General features: G+C 39.9%; 1 protein-coding gene across 1 annotated transcript in view; it reads right to left on the bottom strand.

Moving 5' to 3' along the window:
• The window catches only part of LOC148366663 (neural-cadherin), a 345,561-nt gene that overhangs the window by 137,996 nt on the left and 184,689 nt on the right, over window positions 1–22,876 (bottom strand). Inside the window, exons 17-20 of the mRNA XM_088333456.1 lie at window positions 10,543–10,663; window positions 9,321–9,483; window positions 5,472–5,921; window positions 2,401–2,592 (exon numbers count right to left, since the gene is read on the bottom strand). Of these exons, the coding sequence (XP_088189582.1) occupies window positions 2,401–2,592; window positions 5,472–5,921; window positions 9,321–9,483; window positions 10,543–10,663 (926 nt within the window). The remainder of the gene's footprint in view (window positions 1–2,400; window positions 2,593–5,471; window positions 5,922–9,320; window positions 9,484–10,542; window positions 10,664–22,876) is intronic.

Below are 22,876 nucleotides of genomic sequence, written 5' to 3'. Positions count from 1 at the left end.
CAATAAACACTTGGAATTGAGTTGAATTTAAAAAAAAACCCATCACAGAAACATCGACTCTGAAACAAGATACTGGGAAAATATATAGCCGGAGTAGCTCACCGAAGTCGTTGCGTTCAATAATAATGTGCAGCCGTGGTCCTCTTATATCCGTGAGTGTAGTAAATCCAGGAGAGTAAAATATTTACAAATACAGTACAGAAAAGTAAAATACTGTTTTCTCTATGCCGTCAACCCAACATGCTATTCACCTTTTCGGCCAATTGCAGGCTTTGTTTTGCCCCTTTAGCCTATGCCAGCCAGTAAATGATAAAAAGGATCCGCCCCCTTTACCTCCGAATAACTTTAGCCAATAGTGATCGATTCAAATGATGATTGACACATTGGTTAGCCAATGAAACGCCGGTAAATAAATCCCAGCATACACCGCGGACGACTTGGCGTTCGGGGGAAAATCGAGTCGGCGGCTGCTGCATTAGTTGCAAGACTTTGCGACTTATTATTGATCCATATATAAGGCGCACTGTATTATAAGGCGCATGGTCAGCTTTTGAAAAAAATTAAGACTTTTAGGTGCGCCTAATGGTGCGGAAAATACGGTACATTAAAAAAAACATCCTATTTGCCATGAGTACCGATATAATTCACCTGTCACCTGTTGTCAGTCCGTCTGTGAACCTCAGTTTGCTCTAGGCAAGCTTTTTGACCCTGACTCACTCCTGTTTTTCGCTCCCGTCTGTTTCCCGGCTTCGACACGTTTTTTGATCTTGACCACTTCTACTCTCCTCTCCTAGCTTTCGACTCGTTTCCGACCCCGACCACGTTTTTGCTCTCCTGACACGGCGCTAATGACCTGTTTTTTACGATCCCAACACCGTGTCACTTCCACGTTCAGAGCGACCAGCGATCACTGGCATTGTTTTGATAAACGCTCGGTGTTGTTTTGAGTTTCTCCAGACATCGAGGCGAGGGGTGGACCCCACGTGGGAGCTTTCATTGGCACGCCCATGGGAGGAGCCGCCACACCAGCTTGCAGAAAAAACGTGGGTCGAGGAAGGAAGCAGAAGATCTAGAGAGGAGGCTTGACGGAGACTCGAGCGACACTAATCCGGCTAATTCTAAGTTCCTTTCCTTTCTTCCCAATAAAACTGAGAGAAACGTACGCAAGTGGGTCCTGTCTCCGTTCTGGTCTGGAAACCCCTGCGCTAATCTAATGTTAAGGTAATGCTAAGATGACACCAACCAAAAATGAGCAATTATGAAGGGACTTCTGTTGTTGGAAGGTTTACCCACGCTAGCAAGAGCTAGCGAAGTCCATTTAAATCAGGGGTGTCAAACTCATTCTAACTCGGGGGCCACATGATAGAACAGACATTCTCTTGGGGGCCGGACTAGTAGATTAGAGAGAAAGAAAAAGAGATAAAGAAATAAGAGAAAGAAAGGGAGAGAAAAGTCGAGAGGGTGGAACAAAGAAAGAGAAAAGTCGAGAGGAAGAAAGAAGTAGAGAGAGAAAAGAGGGAGGAATAAAGAGAGAGAAAGCGTGAGAAACAAGAGTGATAAAAAGAGAAAGAGCAAGAGAGGGGGAAAGAAGAAAGAGAAAGAATGAAATCCAAAGAGAAATAGAAAGGGAGGAAGAGAGAAGGGTAGAAAAAGAGATAGAGAGAAAGAGAGATGAGAAAGCAAGAGAGAGAAGGAGAGAAAAAAGAGAGAAAAGGGAAAAAGGAGAGGAAAAGAAGGTAAAAAGACAGAGGGAGAAAGACACAAAGAGGAACAAAGAAAGATAAAGAGACAGACGGAGAGAATGAAAGAAAGAGACATAGAACGGGAGAGAAAAAGGGGGAAGAGAGAGTGAGAGAGAGTGAGAAAGAAAGAGAAAGAAAGAAACAGAGAGAAAAGAGAGAGAGGGAGCGAGAAAGAGAGAGAGAGAAAGCGTGAGAAACAAAAAGGATGAAAAGAGAAATAGCGAGAGAGGGCTAAACAAAGAGAGAAAGAATGAAATCCAAAGAGAAATAGAAAGGGAGAAAGAGAGGAGAGAAAAAGAGAAGGGGAGAAAGAGAGATGGAGAAAGCAAGAGAGAGAAAGAGAGAAAGTGTGAGAAACAAAAGGAATGAAAAGAAAAATAGCGAGAGGGGTAAGGAAAGAAGGAACAGAGACAAAGAGTGAAAAAGAGAGAGAGAGAGAGAGCAAGAGAGAGAAAGAACAGCATTTGTGAGAGGCACCTAGCTTTGGCAACATCAAGTTGACAAATTTCAACCTGCAGCTTGTTTTTCTCTTGCACTTTCTCTGAGTGGTCTCGCGGGCCGGATTCAATCCCTTAGCGGGCCTGATCCGGCCCGCGGGCCGCCTATTTCACAGCTCTGATTAAAATACAACGCTTGTGAAATGAGTTGAGGGTCTCACTTGGGCGTTGGGTTGCGTGTTCTCGGAGATCCTGGCAAAGCAAGCTCTCTGGAGGAATTTGGGAGCGTGGTCGTTGATGTCGGTGATGCTAATGGTGGCGGTGGCCGTGCCCGCCATGCCGCCGCCGTCCCTTGCTTCTACCACTAGCATGTAAGACTCCGCCTCCTCCCGGTCAAGGCCCGCCGACGCCACCTGAGACCAGCGACAACAATGTAAAACTGACATATGGTTCTTGAACGAAGGCGACTCGAAAAGCGTGAAAGGGGTCTCACAATACTAGGAACACTAACAACCTCTGGAAAAGGTCCTAAGGTATGGAGTTCCAGCACTAAACCAGAGTTTGTTTTCTAACTTAGTTCAAGTTCTGAGCTTTAAAATCCTGAAAACGGGAGGGCTGGGATACGAGTTGTGTTTTCTATCATAGTTCTACTCAAATCTAAAGTCTAAAACCAGGTTTTAAGCCTCAAGTAGGTGTCTAAACACATTAGGACCATCATGCTGTCATAAGGGGCACTATTGGGCCACACAAGGATGGTCAAACTTCTAAAATATATCATTGGAAGGTCTGGGATATGAGGAGATCCACACATAGTTGTGTAGTCTATCATAGTTCTACTTAAATTTAATTCTAAAACCAGGTTTTAAGCCTTCAGTCAGTTTCTAAACGCATTAGGACCACCATACTGTCATAAGGGGGACTATTGGGCAACACAAAGATGGTAAAACATCTAAAACATATCTTTGGAAGGTCTGGGATATGAGTAGAACCACACAGAGTTGTGTTTTCTATCTTAGTTCTACTGAAATTTAAACTCTAAAACCAGGTTTTAAGCCTAAAGTCGGTGTCTAAAAACAGTAGGACCACCATACTGTCATAAGAAGGAAGCATTGGTCCACACACTGATGATAAACCTTCTAAAATGATCTTTAGAAGGTCTGGAATATGATTAGAACCACACAGAGTTGTGTTTTCTGTCATAGTTCCCCTTGAATTTGAATTCTAAAACCAGGTTTGAAGCCTACAGTCTGTGTCTAAACACATTAAGACCACCATACTGTCATAAGGGGGACTATGGGGCCACACAATGATGGTAACACTTCCAAAAATTATCTTTGGAAGGTCTGGGATATGAGTAGACCCACACAGAGTTGTGGTTTCTATCTTAGTTCTACTGAAATTTAAACTCTAAAACCAGGTTTTAAGCCTAAAGTCGGTGTCTAAAAACAGTAGGACCACCATACTGTCATAAGAAGGAAGCATTGGTCCACACACTGATGATAAACCTTCTAAAATGATCTTTAGAAGGTCTGGAATATGATTAGAACCACACAGAGTTGTGTTTTCTGTCATAGTTCCCCTTGAATTTGAATTCTAAAACCAGGTTTGAAGCCTACAGTCTGTGTCTAAACACATTAAGACCACCATACTGTCATAAGGGGGACTATGGGGCCACACAATGATGGTAACACTTCCAAAAATTATCTTTGGAAGGTCTGGGATATGAGTAGACCCACACAGAGTTGTGGTTTCTATCTTAGTTCTACTCAAACTTAAACTCTAAAACCAGGTTTTAAGCCTACAGTCAGTGTCTAAACACATTAGGACCCCCATACTGTCATAAGAGAGACTATTGGGCAACACAAAGATGGTCAAACATCTAAAAAATATCTTTGGAAGGTCTGGGATATGAGTAGAAACACACATAGTTGTGTAGTCTATCCTAGTTCTACTTAAATGTGAATTCCAAAATCAGGTTTTAAGCCAACAGTCGGTGTCTAAACACATTAGGACCACCATGCTGTCAAAAGGGGGGACTATGGGGCCACACAAAGATGGTCAAACTTCTAAAAAATAGCTTTGGAAGGTCTGGGATACGAGTAGAACCAGACAGAGTTGTGGTTTCCATCTTAGTTCTACTCAAATTTAAACTCTAAAACCAGGTTTTAAGCCTACAGTCTGTGTCTAAACCCATTAGGACCACCATAATGTCATAATGGGGAATTATTGGTCCACACAAAGATGGTAAAACATCTAAAACATATCTTTGGAAGGTCTGGGATATGAGTAGAACCAGACAGAGTTGTGGTTTCCATCTTAGTTCTACTCAAATCTAAACTCTAAAACCAGGTTTTAAGCCTAAAGTAGGTGTCTAAACACATTAGGACCACCATACTGTCATAAAGGGGAGTATTGGGCCACACAAAGATGGTAAAACATCTAAAACATATCTTTGGAAGGTCTGGGATATGAGTAGAACCAGACAGAGTTGTGGTTTCCATCTTAGTTCTACTCAAATCTAAACTCTCAAACCAGGTTTTAAGCCTACAGTGGGTGTCTAAACACATTAGGACCACCATAAGGGCCACACAATGATGGTAACACTTCTAAAAATGATCTTGGGAAGGTCTGGAATATGAGTAGAACCACACAGACATGTGAAGGTAAGAAAGGTCACGTAGCTACATTGTCTAGCTGTGTAGGCCTTCATTAAAGTAAACTACACTTGTCTATTTACATTTTAGTGTCTTAGTGATAAAAAAAACGATACGATACTATTTTATTTTTTTTATAAAAAGCAAACTCCATCAACCGTCCAGAACACCGCCCTCCAACCCACCGCTACCCATCCCATACGTTTGCTCTCGTTTACTCAATCTCGTCCTGACATTGACTTTAAAATGTGCTTAAAAGTCATGTGAAGGTAAGAAAGGTCACGTAGCTACATTGTCTAGCTGTGAAGGCCTTCATTAAAGTAAACCGCACTTGTCTATTTACGTTTTAGTGTCTTAGTGATAAAAAAAAAACCTGATAAGATAATACTATTTTTTTTATAAAAAGCAAACTCCATCATCAGTCCAACCACTCCCGCACGCTTGCTTTTGTTTACTCAATCTCGTGCTGACATTGACTTTAAAACACCGCAGGTGGCGATTCTGGCCGAATTGGTTAGTGAATCCATTTCACAATTTCGAGCCCTGGTTTCTATTCGCGGGATTGATTTTTTTGTGCGCCGAGACGGTCCGGGCAGTGCGCAATCGAAAAAAGTTCAGTAACGAGAACAAAAACCCACCGTGACGGTCCCGGTATCGGGATCGATGGCGAACATATCGGAGGCAGTCTGGTCCGGGCCGCCCAAGATCCTGTAGGACAGGACGGCGTTCTGTCCCACGGCGGGGTCGTCCGAGTCGGCGGCCGTCATCTCCATGACGGAGGCGCCGGGCGGGGAGTTTTCGGCCACGCCCCCTCGGCAGCCGGGGGCGCAGGCGAAGACGGGCGCGTTGTCGTTGATGTCCCACACGTTGATGATGACGTCGCTGAATCCGGTCAGGCCCTGGCCTCCCTCGTCGGTGGCCAGGACCACGAAACGCCAGAGCGAGCGCTTCTCGCGGTCCAGCGTCCGCTGGGCGTAGATTTTGCCCGTGGCCTCGTCGATGAGGAACTCGCTCTCGGCGCCTTGCCCGTGGAGCGAGTAGCGCAAGGCTTCCTGCTCCGCGTCCTTGTCGGGGTCCGTCGCCGTCACCTGACAGGAGTGGGAGGTGGCCTCGCTCGTTAGAAAACGGACAGACGCTCGCTCGTTAAACCTCAAAAACCGGGGCTGTCGAACTCGTTTTAGCCCGGGGGCCGCGTGGTCGAAAATAAAACTCGCAGGGGCTGAACTAATACATTAAAGAGCATGCAAGAGCGTGCAGAAAAGAGGAAAAGCAAGAGAGTGAAAAAGCGAAAGAGCAAAAGAGTGGAAGAAAGAAAGAGTGAAAAAACGAAATAAAGAGCAAAATAAAGAGCAAAATAAAGAGCAAAAGAGCGAACAGGCAAAAGAGCGAAAGAGCGAAACAGCAAATGAGAAAAAGAGCGGGCGAAAGAACGAGCGAAAGAGAAAAAAAACAAAGAGTAAAAATAGTGAAAGAACAAAAGAGAAAAAAGTGGAAGAAAGAAAGAGTGGAAGAAAAAGAGTGAAAGAACAAAGAGCAAAATAAGAAAAATAGTGAGCAAAAGAGCTAACAGGCAAAATTGCAAAAGAGCGAAAGAACAAAAGAGCAGGCGAAAGAGCAAGCAAAAGAGAGAAAAAGCAAAAGATTGAAAAAGCAAAAGAGCAAACAAGCAAAAGAGTGGAAGAAAGAAGGAGTAAAAGAACAAAATAAAGAGCAAAAGAAAAAGAGACAGCATGAGCAAACAGTTAAAATAGCAAAAGAGCGAAACAGCGAAAGAGCAAGCGAAAGAGTGAGCAAAGAGAGAAAAAGCAAAAGAGTGAAAAAGCGAAAGAGCGAAAGAGCAAAAGAGCAAACAAGTGGAAGAAAGAAAGAGTGGAAGTAAAGAGTGAAAGAACGAAATAAAGAGCAAAATAAAGAGAGAAATAGTGAGCAAAAGAGCGAAAAGGCTAGATTGCAAAAGAGCAAATAAGCAAAAGAGCGAGAGAGCAGGCCAAAGAGCGAGCAAATGAGAGAAAAAGCCAAAGAGTAAAAGAGCGAAAGAGCAATAGAGCAAACAAGTGAAGGAAAGAAAGAGTGGAATAAAAAGTGAAAGAACAAAATAAAGAACAAAATAAAGAGCAAAAAAGTGAGCAAAAAAGCGAAATAGTGAGCAAAAGCAAAAGAGCGAAAGATCCAAACATCGAAAGAGTGAATGAGCAAAAGAGCGGTCGAAAGAGCCAAAGAACAAAAGAGCAAAACAATAAAAAAGTGATTGAGCAAATAAAAAAGCGAGCGAAAGAGTGAGCAAAAGAGTGGGAGCGCGAAACGGCAAAAGACCCCAAGAGTAAAAGACAAAGAAAGAGCAAAAGAGTGCAGAGCAAAAGAATGAGCAAAAGAGCGAGCAAAAGAGCAAACAAGCAAAAGAGTGGAAGAAAGAAAGAGTGAAAGATTGAAATAAAAAGCAAAATAAAGAGAAATAGTGAGCATAAGAGTGAAAGAGCAAAAGGGCAAACAAGCAAAAGAGTGAAAGAAAGAAAGAAAGAAAGAGAGGAAGAAAGAAAGAGTGAAAGAACGAAATAAAAGGCAAAATAAAGAGAAAAAGTGAGCATAAGAGCGAAAGAGCAAAAGAGCAAAAAAGCGAAAGAGCAAAACAGCGAATGAGCAAACCATTAAAAAAGTGATTGAGCGAGTAAAAAAGTGAGCGAGTGAGCAGAAGAGTGAAAGAGCGAAACAGCAAAATACTCCAAGACTGAAAGACATAAATAGCGAAAGAGTGAAGAGCAAAAGAGCTAAAGAATGGGCAAAAGAGCGAAGGAGCAAGCAAACAAGCGGAAGAGTGGAAGACAAAAAGAAAGAAAGAGCAAAAGAAAGAGCAAAATAAAGAGCGAAAGAGTGAGCAAACAAGCAAAGGAACGAAAGAGTGAAAGAGTTAAGAAGCCAAAGAGCCACATTGCCCAAGAGTGAACAGCACAAAGAGTGGAAGACAGAAAGAAAGACAAAATAGTGAGGAAACAGCGAACCAGCTAAAAAGCAAAAAAGTGAAAAGGTGAAAAAGTGAAAGAGTGAAAGGGGAAAATAGCAAGAGTGAAAGAGAAAAGAGTGATTGAGTAAGCAAAAAATGTATTGACTACCCAATTTCACTTCACTAGCCTGTGTGTGGTTGAAAGTATTTTGAGTGCTGACTATATCAAAGCACTGCAACTTTAATGTTGGAGTTAAATCCGAGTTAACTCACAAGTTAAAGAACCTGTCAGCTTTCAATTTTTTATGTTTTGACAGCACTTATTTTATCTGGCCAGTCTATTAGTAATTTTTGAGCTGTATATTATTGTATTTTTAGTGCTGGTTAAGTTATTACTCTGCTGTTTTATATGAATAAATATGAATTAACTTTTGAGTTAAAGCAACTATACATTTTAACCTTTTAGCTTTTGACAAGACTTTTTTATTTATTTTTCTAGTTGATATACCTTGTCTATTGCATACATTTTTCTATATTTAGTGCTGCCAAAGTTATACCTTTGAGGCTTTAACCTCAGAGTTGAAGCTGAGTTAACTCTTGAGTTATAGACACTATACAATTGAACTGTTAAACTTTTGACAGAAAATACTTGAATTTGCCTGTCTATTAGATCATTTCAGTGGGTAGATCGTTGTATTTTTAAAATTATGGCTTTGAATTTTTAACCTCGGAGTTAAAGCTGAGTTAACTCTTGAGTTATAGACACTATACAATTGAACTGTTAAACTTTTGACAGAAAATACTTGATTCTTCTACTCTATTTAATTATTTTAGCGGGTTGATCGTTGTATTTTTACAGTTATAGCTTTGAATTTTTAACCTCAGAGTTAAAGCAGAGTTAACTCTTGAGTTATAGACACTATATAATTGAACTGTTTAACTTTTGACAGAAAATACTTGATTTTTCCAGTCTATTTAAACATTTCAGTGGGTAGATCGTTGTATTTTTACAGTTATCGCTTTGAATTTTTAACCTCGGAGTTAAAGCTGAGTTAACTCTTGAGTTATAGACACTATACAATTGAACTGTTGAACTTTTGACCGAAAATACTTGATTCTTCTACTCTATTTGATGATTTTAGTGGGTCGATCATTGCAGGTTTACAGTTATCGTTTGGGATCTTTAACCTCGAAATTAAAGCAGAGTTAACTCTTGAGTTATAGACACTATACAATTGAACTGTTTAACTTTTGACAGAAAATACTTGATTTTTCCAGTCTATTTAATCATTTTAGCGGGTCGATCGTTGTATTTTTAAAGTTATAGCTTTGAATTTTTAACCTCGGAGTTAAAGCCGAGTTAACTCTTGAGTTATAGACACTATACAATTGAACTGTTAAACTTTTGACAGAAAATACTTGTTTGTTCCCGTCTATTTGATCATTTCAGTGGGTAGATTGATGTATTTTTACAGTTATGGCTTGGAATTTGTAACCTCGGAGTTAAATCAGAATTAACTCTCGAGTCAAAGTAGAAGAGCACGGATACCTGCAAAACAAAGACGGGCGAGCCGTCCAATTCCTCCGTCACGCTTCCGTAGTACTCGTTGACGGTGAAAACGGGCTTCTCGTCGTTTTTGTTGACCACGTTGACCGACACGGTGGCGTAGTCTTCCAACTTGCCGTCCGACGCCAGAACGTGCAACTTGTACCTGCAATCCAGGGGCGTTACCAGGGGGGTGGAGGTGGAGGGCTCCGTTTTCATTCCTGGCTCCACCAACGTTTTTTAGCCAGCTATCGAGCTACTTTTTTTGCTATGTAGCTAGCTATCTTCCTACGTAGACATAGGTAAATATTTAGCAATCTATCTGGCTAGTTTTTTACACTTTTTTTCATGCTATCCCGCTAACATTTTAGGTGGCCCGGTCCGTTTTCATTTCCGGTTCTACGGACGTGGCCCGGTCTGTTTTTTAACCAGCTATCGAGCTAAATTTTTAGCTATTTAGCTAGTTATCTGCCTACATAGACATAGGTAGCTATTTAGCAAGCTATCTGGCTAGCTTTTTACACTTTTTTCATGCTATCCAGCTAACATTTTAGGTGGCCTGGTCCGTTTTATTCTGGTTCTACGGACGTGGCCCAGTCTGTTTTTTAACCAGCTATCGAGCTAAATTTTTAGCCATTAAGCTAACTATCTTCCTACATAGACATAAGTAGCTATTTAGCAAGCTATCTGGGTAGCTTTTTACACTTTTTCATGCTATCCAGCTAGCATTTTAGGTGGCCCGGTCCGTTTTCATTTCCGGTTCTACGGACGGGGCCGGGTCTGTTTTTTTAGCCAGCTATTGAGCTACATGTTTAGCTATTTAGCAAGCTATCTGACTAGCTTTTTACACTTTTTTTCATGCTATCAGGCTAACATTTTAGATGGCCCGGTCCGTTTTCATTTCTGGTTCAACAAACGTGGCCCGGTCCGTTTCCATTCCTGGTTCTGGTTTGTTTTTTAGCCAGCTATCGGGCTACATTTTTAGCCATTTAGCTAGCTACCCTCCTACATAGACATAGGTAGTTATTTAGCAAGCTATCTGGCTAGCTTTTTACACTGTTTTTCATGCTATCCAGCTAACGTTTTCATTTCTGTCTCAACAAAGGTGGGCCGGTCTACTTTTGTTTCCGGTTCTACGGATGTGGCCCGGTCCGTTTCATTCCCGACTCTACGAACGTGGCCCGGTTTGTTTTCGTTCCCGGTTCTACAAAGGTCCCCCATTTACCTTTTGTTCTGCTCGTAGTCCAACGGCTGAGCCACGAAAATGGTCCCGACTTCCGGTCCCACGTCCAAGACGCCTCCCGTGTTCCCCGACGTGATCTGGTAGCGTAGTTTGGCGTTTCCGCCTGAGGGACACAACGGAAACGGGATCAGAGATTCCTCAGGAGGAAACGTCTCTAGCTAGCTATCGTCCTACATAGGTAACTATTTAGCAAGCTTTCTAGCTAGCTATCTTCCAACATAGGTAGCTTTAGCAAGCTATCTGGCTAGCCATTTTCCTCCATAGATATCTATTTAAAGCTATCTTGCTAGCTGTCTTCCTACATAGGTAGCTATTTGGCAAGCTATCTGGCCGGCTATCTTCCAACATAAGTAGCTATTTAGCAAGTTATCTGGCTAGCTTTTTACATCTTTTTCATGCTATCGAGGTAACATTTAATGTTAGTTAACATTTTTGGCCTTCTATCTAGCTAGCTATCTAACTTTGCTTTTAGATTTCTATCCAGCTTTTCAGATGGCTTTTTACACTTTTAGCTAGCTATCAAGCTCCCGATTGTTTTTAACCTGTTTACCTTACTAGTTAACTATCGAACTATCATTTTAGCTATCAAGCAACTTAGGTAGCTATTAAGCAAGCTATCTGGCTAGCTATCTTCAAACATATGTAGCTATTTAGCAACCTATCTGGCTAGCTATCTGCCTACATAAGTAGCTATTAAGCAAGCTATCTGGCTGGCTATCTTCCAACATAGGTAGCTATCTAGCAAGCTATCTGTCCTCCCTCCCTCGCTTTCTTCCCTTGCTATTTTTCTTTTTTCCTTCCTGTCTTCCTCGCTTCCTTCCCTCTTTCTTTCTTTCTTTTGTTCTTTTTTTCTTTCTTTCCTTTTTTCTTTATTTTGTTATTTATTTTTTATTCTTTTTTTCTTTCTTTTGTTCTTTTGTTCTTTCTTTCCTTTTTTCTTTCTTTTGTTATTTTTTTAATCTTTTTTATTCATCTTCGTTTATTTCATTCGTTTTTATTCTTTTTTCTTCATCTTTGTTTCCTTCTTTCCTTCATCTTTGTTTCCTTCTTTTTTCTTCATCTTTGTTTCCTTCTTTTTTCTTCATCTTTGTTTCCTTCTTGCCTTCTTTTTTATTCTTTCTTTCATTTTCTCTCTTTCTTCCCTTCCTTTTTATTATTTCTTTCTATTTCTCTCTTTTTTTAATTTTTTTGCTTCTTTCTTTCTTTTTCTCTCTTTCTTTCTACCGTGTGGCCCCAAGCTAAATTGAGTTAGACATCCCTGCCCTAGACTTTATTACCCGTTTTTTTTTTTTGTTCCTTAAAATCACAGTATCTTTAATATCTTGGTGAAAAAGCACAAACGGTGTCCAGTTGTCATCTGCAAATAAATCAACCACTTAGTTCCCAGGCGCCACACTCTATTACAAGAAAGTAGAAACAAACAAAAATATGAAAAGTGTACGTGTTTTGTATTCGTTCAAGATCGCGTCCGGGGAAACGAGACGTCTTTTCAAACGATACCAACCGGGAGATCAAGAAAATTCCACTTGGTTTTCTCAGACCGCGACGTCCCGTGGCGCCGTCCGTCCTTGAGCTCCCGGCGCCGCCATTGGCCGATATTCCGGACACGCTCGCAATTAGCCGAGCCGGAAAATAAGCAAAAGTGATCGAGATCGGACGTGTCCCTCGACGTCTCTTCTCGGAGAAAAATTACAGCCGTCTAAAAAGCCGTTTTGAAATACTCAAAATGAAAGCTAAATATTGGAAAAAGTACCTGTTCGAAAAACTACATTGAATACGAAGTAACTGTAGTTTTCATTTTTAGTGCTTTTGGATTATATCCAAGTTTGTATATTTTTAATCTGTCTGTAGTATTTTTAAAGTATATTGTAGTAATTCCACAGTAGTGTTTTTGTAGTAATTTTGTACCATTTCTTTAGTATTTTGTGGGAATTCCATAGTAGAATTTTTGCAGTATATCTGGAGTATTTTTGTAGTATTACTGCCTTAATAGTTCTGTAGTCGTATTTTTGTTTCATAGTATTACTGCAGTGGTATCTTTGTAGTAATTCGGTACCATTTCTTTAGTATTTTGTGGGAATTCCATTGTAGAATTTTAGCAGTATATCTGTCGTATTTTTGTCGTATTACTTTGGTTGTATTTTTTGTGGTATTACTGCCTTAATAGTTCTGTAGTCGTATTTTTGTTTCATAGTATTATTGCATTGGTATCTTTGTAGTAATTCGGTACCATTTCTTTAGTATTTTGTGGGAATTCCATAGTAGAATTTTTGCAGTATATCTGTCGTATTTTTGTAGTATTACTGTGGTTGTATTTTTGTTGTAATACTGCCTTAATAGTTCTGGAGTTGTATTTTTGTTTCATAGTATTATTGCAGTGGTATTTTTGTAGTAATTCGGTACAATTTCTTTAGTATTTTGTGGGAATTCCATAGTAGAATTTTTGCAGTATATCTGGAGTATTTTTGTAGTATTACTGCCTTAATAGTTCTGTAGTCGTATTTTTGTTTCATAGTATTATTGCAGTGGTATCTTTGTAGTAATGCGGTACCATTTCTTTAGTATTTTGTGGGAATTCCATAGTAGAATTTTTGCAGTATATCTGTCGTATTTTTGTAGTATTACTGTGGTTGTATTTTTGTTGTAATACTGCCTTAATAGTTCTGGAGTTGTATTTTTGTTTCATAGTATTATTGCAGTGGTATTTTTGTAGTAATTCGGTACCATTTCTTTAGTATTTTGTGGGAATTCCATAGTAGAATTTTTGCAGTATATCTGGAGTATTTTTGTAGTATTACTACCTTAATAGTTCTGTAGTCGTATTTTTGTTTCATAGTATTATTGCAGTGGTATCTTTGTAGTAATGCGGTACCATTTCTTTAGTATTTTGTGAGAATTCCATAGTAGAATTTTTGCAGTATATCTGGAGTATTTTTGTAGTATTACTGTGGTTGTATTTTTGTTGTAATACTGCCTTAATAGTTCTGTAGTCGTATTTTTGTTTCATAGTATTATTGCAGTGGTATCTTTGTAGTAATTCGGTACCATTTCTTTAGTATTTTGTGGGAATTCCATTGTAGAATTTTTGCAGTATATCTGGAGTATTTTTGTAGTATTACTGTGGTTGTATTTTTGTTGTAATACTGCCTTAATAGTTCTGTAGTCGTATTTTTGTTTCATAGTATTATTGCAGTGGTATCTTTGTAGTAATTCGGTACCATTTCTTTAGTATTTTGTGAGAATTCCAAAGTAGAATTTTTGCAGTATATCTGGAGTATTTTTGTAGTATTACTGTGGTTGTATTTTTGTTGTAATACTGCCTTAATAGTTCTGTAGTCGTATTTTTGTTTCATAGTATTATTGCAGTGGTATCTTTGTAGTAATTCGGTACCATTTCTTTAGTATTTTGTGGGAATTCCATTGTAGAATTTTTGCAGTATATCTGTCGTATTTTTGTAGTATTACTGTGGTTGTATTTTTGTTGTAATACTGCCTTAATAGTTCTGTAATCGCATTTTTTGTTTCATAGTATTTTTGCAGTGGTATTTTTGTAGAAATTCTGTAGCATTTCTTTAGTATTTTGTGGTATATCCATAGTAGAATTTTTGCAGTATATCTGTAGTATGTTTGTAGTATTACTGTGGTTGTATTTTTGTTGTAATACTGCCTTAATAGTTCTGTAGTAGTATTTTTGTTTCATGGTATTACTGAAGTGGTATTTTTGTAAAATGTCTGTAGAAGTATTTTTGTGGTGTTTCCATTGTAGTATTTTTGTAGTATTGTTTTAATATTACTGTAGTTGTATTTAAGTAGTATTTCTAGTGTAATAGTTCTGTTGTAGTAATTGTATAGTATAGTATTTTTTGTAGAATGTCTCGAGAAGTATTTTCAAAGTATTTTCATAGTAGTATTCTTGTGGTATTTCCATAATTGTATTTATCTAACATTACTGTAGTTTTATTTTAGCTATATTTCTTTAGTTATTGTTCTGTAGTAATATTTTTGTCTCATAGTATTACTGTAGTAGTTATTTTGTGGAATTTCTGTAGGAGTATCTCCACAGAGGTATTATTGTGGTATTCCCATTGTAGTGTATTTTGTTGTAATGTTATTGTAGATGTGTTTTTGTAGTATTTCTGGTGAAATAGTTCTGTAGTAGTATTTTTGTTTCATAGTGTAACTGTAGTGGTAATTTTGTAGAATTTCTGTCAAAGTATTTTTCAAGTATTTCCATACTACCGGTATTATGTTTGTAGTATTTCCATAGTAGTATTTCTTTAGTATTGTTGTAATGTTACTGTAGTTGTATTTTTGTAGTATTTCTGGTGTAATAGTTATGTCGTAGTATTTTTGTAGTATAGTATTAGTGCAGTAGTTTTTTTTTGTGGAATTTCTGTAGAAGTATCTTTGAAGTACTTCCACAGTAGTATTATTGTGGTATTCCCATCGTAGTGTTTTTTGTTGTAATATTACTGCAGTTGTATTTTTGTAGTATTTCTGATGAAATAGTTCAGTAGTAATATTTATCGTTCATAGTATAACCTGTAGTGGTATATTTGAAAAATGTCCATCGTAGTATTTTGTAGAATTTCTGTAGTATTTTTAAAGGATTTCCATTGTACCAGTATTATGTTTGTGGTATTTCCACAGTAGTATTTCTTTACTATTGTTGTAATATTACTGTTGTTGTATTGTTGTAGTATTTCTGATAGAGAGGGGGAGAGAAAGATATAAAGATAGAGAAAGATAGAGAAATAGAGAGAAAGAGAGATAGATAGAGAGATAGAGAGATAGAGAGAAAGAGAGATAGATAGAGAGATAGAGAGAGAAAGAGAGATAGATAGAGAGATAGAGAGAAAGAGAGATAGAGAGAAAGAGAGATAGAGAGATAGAGAGATAGAGAGATAGAGAGATAGAGAGATAGAGAGATAGATATAGAGATAGAGAGAAAGAGAGATAGATAGAGAGAGAAAGAGAGACAGATAGAGAGATATAGAGATATAGAGAGAGATAGATGTATAGATAGATAGATAGATACGATAGATAGATATAGAGATAGATAGATAGATAGATAGAGAGAGGGATAGATAGATAGATAGATAGATAGATAGAGAGATAGATATAGAGATAGAGAGAAAGAGAGATAGATAGATAGATAGAGAGATAGAGAGAGAAAGAGAGACAGATAGAGAGACAGATGTATAGATAGATAGATAGATAGATAGATAGATATAGAGATAGAGAGAAAGAGAGATAGATAGAGAGATAGAGAGAGATATAGAGAGAGATAGATGTATAGAGATAGATAGATAGATAGATACGATAGATAGATAGATAGATAGATAGATAGATAGATAGATAGAGAGAGGGATAGATAGATGTCTAGATAGATAGATAGATGTCTAAATGTCTAGATAGATTACTAGATAGATAGATAGATAAAAAGATAGATAGATCGAGCGAGAGAGGGATAGAGATAGATAGATAGATAGATAGATATAGATATAGAGAGCTTTTCCGTAAATGGCCGATATTCCGTACACGCTCGCAATTACAAAAAAACAGAGAAAGAAAAGAGAAAAAAAGAAAAAGGGATTGAGATCGAGATTAGGCGCGTCCCTCGAGGTGTCCTCCGAAAAGTGGCAAACATTAGCGGCTTAGCTAATTGCAAACGCTAGTTAGTTAGAAATAAAAATACTCTAAGAAATGTATATTGAAATCATTAAGTCGGAATCCAGCTCCTGAAAAAAAGTCAGACTGAAGAAAAGACGAGTCAATAGATAGAGAATCTGTCAGGACCAGAACGGAGTCAATGTTCCCTCTAAATTCCGCGCACAAGAAAATCTAGCCAGCTCACAAAAATCAGGGCTCCAAATTGCTAATCAAGAAGCGAATTCGGTCAAAGTTACAGTGCATGAAGGTAAAAATGCACGCTGTGTTCTGAATGCGGTATTTGGAAGTCAATGTCGAAGTCGAACTAAGTTGAGTAAAGTCAGTAGAGTTTTTCGAGAACAGACTTCTTCGGCTCGGCTCACTAAAAAGAATCGGCTCTTTCGGGTCCTTAACGGCTCTTCGGGTTGTTTTTAATTCTTTAATCCCAATATGACCAAATATGATGTAAAATTGTGCACAAAATGACTTAAAGGAAGGGGGAATAGAACAAAAAAGAAAAAAATACCAAAATGAAAAAGTAGTGAAAAGCTTAGAAAAAAGGAAACAAAAGCAGAGAAGAGAAAAAAAGAGCAAGAAAAAAAATCAGAAAAAAAAAGGCAGAAAAAAAGAAAGATAAACAAAAGAAAGGAAAACGGAAATAGAGAACAAAAAAAACATCAAGAAAAAAGTAACAGCTTGGAAAAAAAAACACAATAGGATATTTTTTTAAAAGGAATTTTTAAAAAAGTAGAAAAAAACAGGCATTCAAATAATTTCCAATGATACCAAGTCAATCGGGCAGCACGGCGGCGCAGTGGTTAGCGCATGTGCGGCACAGTTCATGTCTTGGGAACCTCCTGCGTGGGTTCAAATCCAGCTCCAGACTTCCTGTGCGGAGTTTGTATGTTCTCCCCGTGCTTGCGTGGGTTTCCTCCGGGCACTCCGGTTTCCTCCCACGTTCCAAAAACATGCATTTCAGGTGGATTGGCCGGTCCAAATTGTCCCTAGGTGTGAACGGGCGAGCGAGTTGTCTGTCTCTGTGTGCCCTGCGATTGGCTGGCAACCAGTTCAGGGTGTCCCCTGCCCACTGCCCGATGATTGCTGGGATGGGCTCCAGCACCCCCGCGACCCTACTTAGGATAAGCGGTGCAGCTAATGAGATGAGATGAGATGAGAAGCGAATTAAGTCAAAGATACAGTGCATGAAGGTCAAAATACACGGCTTTCCCCGACGCTGTGTTCTAAATGCGGTATTTTCAAGTCACGAAGTTGAGTAAAGTCAGTAGAGTTTTTTGAGAACTGGCTTTTTCGGCTCGGCTCATTAAAAAGAACCGGGTCCCAAACTGCTCATCGGGTTGTTTTTGCTTCTTTCATCCCTACACGACCAAATATGATGTAAAATTGTGCACAAAATGACTTAAAGGAAGGGGGGGAATAGAACAAAAAAGAAAAAAAATACCAAAATGAAGAAGTAGTGAAAAGCTGAGAAAAAAAGAAACAAAAGGAAGAGAAAAAAGAAGGAAAAATTCAGAAAAAAAGCCAGAAAATAAAGAAACAAAGGAAAAAAGTAAGTAGAGATCAAAAAGAAAAAGTAACAGCTAGGAAAAAATGAACACAATGAGATTTTTTTAAAGGAATTAAAAAAAAAAGAAAAAAACAGGGAAAAAGTAGAAAACGTTTGTGTTGCATTCAAATCATTTCTAATGATATCAAGTCAATCTTGTTGCCAACATTGAACTTCCATTAAAAAAATGGTAATTAAAATCGTGCAACCGACTTAATAAGCCCCCCAAAATGTTAGTATTATGCGACAAAAGATACCAGGAAAAAAAAGAAATGGAAATCTTGTGAAAGAATTGTAAAAACAAACGAAGTTTGTAGCCCATCGTACAGGAGTCAATTCTTTCAAAAGAGAAAAATCATTTTGCATTGCCGGAAACTCAGCAAAATGGAACTTGATGTCAAGTTTTGCTCACGATTTAGTTGCCACACTTGGGATTGCCGTTGCTCACTGTTGTTTCAAGCGTTGCTCACCAACTTTGTGTGAACGCTCAGACCCAAAATGACAGGGAACATTGGTCTGGGTAATTCCTAGAGATGACATAAAAGGGCTTCCTTTCCGGGGTGCAGCGTCGTCGCTCTTCGGAAGAGAAGGAAGCAAACGGGCCCGAGCTATATCGAGAGCTTTCCCAAGCGCCGGTATCGAGCGGCGAGCTCGCGTCGGCATTTAACGAGCGGGCGCTTGTTTACGCAGAAAATTTCCTCCCGCTATTTGCCGAGAAACAAACGAGCGGAGAAAAAAAAGAGAAAAGAAGAAGACTCACTCGCCCGGCACTCCGAAACGGTATCGATTTTACCGGTAACGACGTCCCGGGAGGAGAGGGAGTCGTTAGCGCGTTAGCCTTCGGATGCTACGTCGCCTCGGCATACCGACAAAAGCGCTCGTTTCTTTTTCTTTTCCTTTCTTTTGATGGTTTCAAAAGAAGGGAAAAAAAATGGTTGGGGCGGTGGCACTTTATTCGGATCGAGTTGAGAGTGACGGCGGTCGGCATCAAGGTGAATTGTTTTGGAGATAGCATAATGGGAAAAGATCGTTGATGTCATTTTGGCAAAATGGATGGATCTCTCGGGCAGCACGGCGGAGAAGCGGTTAGCGCGTGTGCGGCACAGTTCTGAGGTCAGGAGATCGAACCTGTGTGGAGTTTGCATGTTCTCCCCTTGCCATGCATGTCAGGTGAATTGGGGTGAATGCGCCAGTGAGTTGTCTGTCTCTATGTGCCCTGCGATCGGCTGGCAGCCAGTTCAGAGTGTCCCCCTGGCCACTGCCCGAAGATAGCTGGGATGGGCTCCAGCACCCCCGCGACCCTACTGAGGATAAGCAGTGCTGATAATGGAATGGATAAATCTCTCTCTCTCTCTTTCAGTCTCTCAGTCTGTCCATCTCTCTGTGTCTCTGTCTGTCTCTCTCTCTTGCTCCCATCTCTCTCGCTCTTTCGGTCCCTCTCTCTCTCTCTCTGCCTCTCTCTCTCTCTTTCTTCTTATGTCTCACTGTCTATCTGTATATTTATCCATCTCTGACTGGTTGTCTGTCTCTCTCTCTCTTTGGCTATCCTTGTCTGTCTGTCTGTCTCTCTCTCTGCCTAGCCTTGTCTCTCTCTCTCTCTTTGTTTATCTGTTTCTTTTCTTCTTTTCTCTTTTTATGTATCTCTCTTAACTTATCTATCTCTGCCTTCTTTCTATTATATCCTCTCCATTTCTACATCACTCTTTCTATCTCTCTCTCTCTTTCTGTCTCTCCCTGCCTCGCCTTGTCGTCTCTCTCTCTCTCTCTCTGTTTATCCGTCTCATTTCTTCTTTCTCTTTATGTATCTCTCTATACTTATGTTTCTCTTTCTCTATTATATCCTCTCCATTTCTACATCACTCTTTCTTTCTTTCTCTTTTACCCTACCTCTATCTCTCCTTGTGTTTCTCTTTCTCTCTCGCTCCCTCTCTCTGTTTCTTCTTCTTACTTATTTTTCTCTATCTTCTTTTATTACTATCATCCTATTCTCTCCATCTAAATATCCCTCTCTCTCTCTTTGTTTCTCTATACTCTTTACATATAATCTCTAAACTTACTGGTCTCTCTCTCTCTCTCTCTCTCTCTCTCTCTCTCTCTCTCTCTCTCTCTCTCTCTCTCTCTCTCTCTCTCTCTCTCTCTCTCTCTCTCTCTCTCTCTCTCTCTCTCTCTCTCTCTCTCTCTCTCTCTCGCTGTATTTCTGTATATATATCCATTTCTGACTCTGATGGTCTCTCTCTCTCTATTTGTCTGTTTATCTGTCTCTTTTTTCTTTCTCTTTATGTATCTCTCTAAACTTATCTTTCTCTGTCTTTCTCTATTATTTCTCTCTATTATATCCTCTCCATTTCTATCTCTCTCTCTCTCTCTCTCTTTCTCCCCCCCCTCTCTTTTTCTCTCTCAGTTCTTCTTCTTTTCTATCAATAAAGATCTGCCAAGATATGTCAAGGACGCCACGTCCCCGCATCGTATATGTAGTCAACCCACTCTCATTTTTAGACGTTTCCTTTTTTTTCCTTCTTTTTTTTTCCTTTCGGATGAAAACCTTGTCCCGAAAAGTCCTCCGAGTTCATCGGCGGCCACGGATCATCCGCGGATGGCGTCAACCAACATTTGGAATAAACAAAAAACGGTGACGAGCAAGGACGCTTCATCAGGACGGGTGAATCCAAAATGTCAGAGAGAGACGAGGGAGAAAGAGAGAAAGAGAAAGGAAGAGAAGGAGAGATAAAAGGGGAGAAAGAGAGTAAGAAAGAGAAAGAAAAGGGAGAGTAGGAGAGATAAAAGGGGAGAAAGAGTGAGAAAGAGAAAGAAAAGGGAGAGGAGAGATAAAACGGGAGAAAGAGAGTAAGAAAGAGAAAGAAAAGGGAGAGAAGGAGAGATATGAGGGGAGAAAGAGTAAGAAAGAGAAATAAAAGGGAGAGAAGGAGAGATACAAGGGGAGAAAGAGTAAGAAAGAGAAATAAAAGGGAGAGAAGGAGAGATACAAGGGGAGGAAGACAGTAAGAAAGAGGAAGAAAAGGGAGAGAAAGAGATAAAAGGGGAGAAAGATAGTAAGAAAGAGAAAGAAAAGGGAGAGAAAGAGAGATAAAAGGGGAGAAAGACAGTAAGGAAAAGGAAAGAAAAGGGAGAGAAGGAGAGATAAAAGGGGAGAAAGAGTAAGAAAGAGAAATAAAAAGGAGAGAAGGAGAGATACAAGGGGAGAAAGACAGTAAGAAAGAGGAAGAAAAGGGAGAGAAAAAGAGATAAAAGGGGAGAAAGACAGTAAGAAAAAGAAAAGGGAGAGAAGGAGAGATAAAACGGGAGAAAGAGAGTAAGAAAGAGAAGGAAAAGGGAGAGAGAGAAAATGAGATAGAATGAGAAGAGAAAAGTAAAGGGATATAAGGAGGGATATTAAGAGAGAGAGGCAAGACATGAAAAGAAAGGGAAAGAAAAAAAGAAAGACAAAATGTAAGGAAAAGAGAAAGAAAGAGAAAAAGAAATAAGTTGTCAAGAACCAGAACGGAAACAGGACCCAAGTTTTATCGAAGGAAAGAGGAGGGGCTGCGCCCGGGACCCGGTGTTCGAATTGTGATCCGAACACGGAATTGGATCTTCTGTAGTGAGAGATGGCAGTGTCAGGGACGGAAAACTGGTCAGTAACCAGGACTGGGGGAGCATGGTCGGGGTCAGAAACGAGCCGTAAGCCAGAACAAGAGAGTAGACGTAGTCGGGGACAAAAAGAGGTCGTAAGCTAGGATGGGAGAGCAGACGTGGTCAGGATCAAAACGAGTCGTCGCCGGGGACAGACGGGACTAAAAACGGGATAGGTGGGAGTCAGGGTCGAAAAAGGCTTGCCTAGTATACACTGAGGTTCGCAGACGGACTGACAACAGGGTACTAACAGGACCGGGTTCAAATAGTGACAGGGAGCCAATCAGAACCCGCTCCACATCAGTAATCATGACATAAGTAGCAAGTCGGATTTATTTGAAAAAATAAAATAAAATACTAGAAAATTACAATGACCCAGCATGCGTGCTATTTTCAGAACAGCTTCGCGGGCACTTCAACTGTCCTTAAGGGGGACCATGTTGGAGACCCTTGGTCCACACCTATCTCTTTTCTTTTGTTCTCTCGCCCACTCTGTCTCTCTCTATCCCTCTCCCTCTTCTTCCTATCCATCTCTTTTTCTTACTCTGTTTTTTTTTATCCGTCTCTTTCTCTTGTCTCTCTATTTTGCCTTCCCACTTCCTATTTCGCTCTTCATCTCTCCTCCTCACTCCCTCCATCCAAAATGGCAGCCGCTTTCGGGCAAATATAATTGACCGTATTTTTAGGAATTGCGGGTGCGCCCTGTGCGTCATGTATGGCGACGGAGGTGGACAAGATCGGTGGCATTAGGGTTGGGCGTCCGCTCCCGAAACCGAGAGGTCACAGGTTCGAGTCTCGGCCCGAGTCAAGATTCACACCGATTTTGGGTGATATCCGATGTTTTCGTGAGATCGTTCAAACTTCTATTTTTGGAGATGAGATCGATATACGCAGAGACGGAGGTATGGCAAAAAGGGAACGTATCAACCCACGTTCGGAGTTCGTTCAAGAAACGCTGGGCGTTATACTGTGCTGAAAAACATCTCGTGAGGTTTTTCTCGGAATCGAAAATGTTTTTCCGGCCCCGACTCGCTCAGTCGGCAACTTGTGACTTCTTGTACAGTATCTCATGACTCCCTGCAAGAACATCCTGCCAGATGTCTGCACACCAGGCTGCTGATTTACAGTTAATCCACAACACTATCCATCTTTGGTGACTTTCTTCTGTGTTTGCTACAAGTTTCCTCAAGCAGATGAGGACACACGTCGTCACACGCAATGCAGTGTTTGCGGAAGTAGTCATGGATGCTAACCCCATAGCGCATCCAGCAATTTAAAAGTTCAAGTCATCGTCTCTGTGCTTCCGTTTTGTGAAACGGTGTCGTTTTCCCACCAAGGGCAGAAATGTTCAGCCGATTTGAATCCAAAGTCTGGATTGTTGACACTTGGGTTAACGTATCTGGAGGAAGCTTTGTTCGAGAAAAATCGGCATCATTTCCGAGGAGCCGCACGGCACGGAAAGAAAATATT

The sequence above is a fragment of the Urocampus carinirostris genome, chromosome 4 (assembly GCF_059441175.1).
Source record: "Urocampus carinirostris isolate Australia breed hairy pipefish chromosome 4, RoL_Ucar_1.0, whole genome shotgun sequence".
In the NCBI taxonomy this organism is placed as follows: domain Eukaryota; kingdom Metazoa; phylum Chordata; class Actinopteri; order Syngnathiformes; family Syngnathidae; genus Urocampus; species Urocampus carinirostris.
Note: the sequence above shows the minus strand (reverse complement) of the source record. Positions and strands in the feature narration are given on the sequence as shown.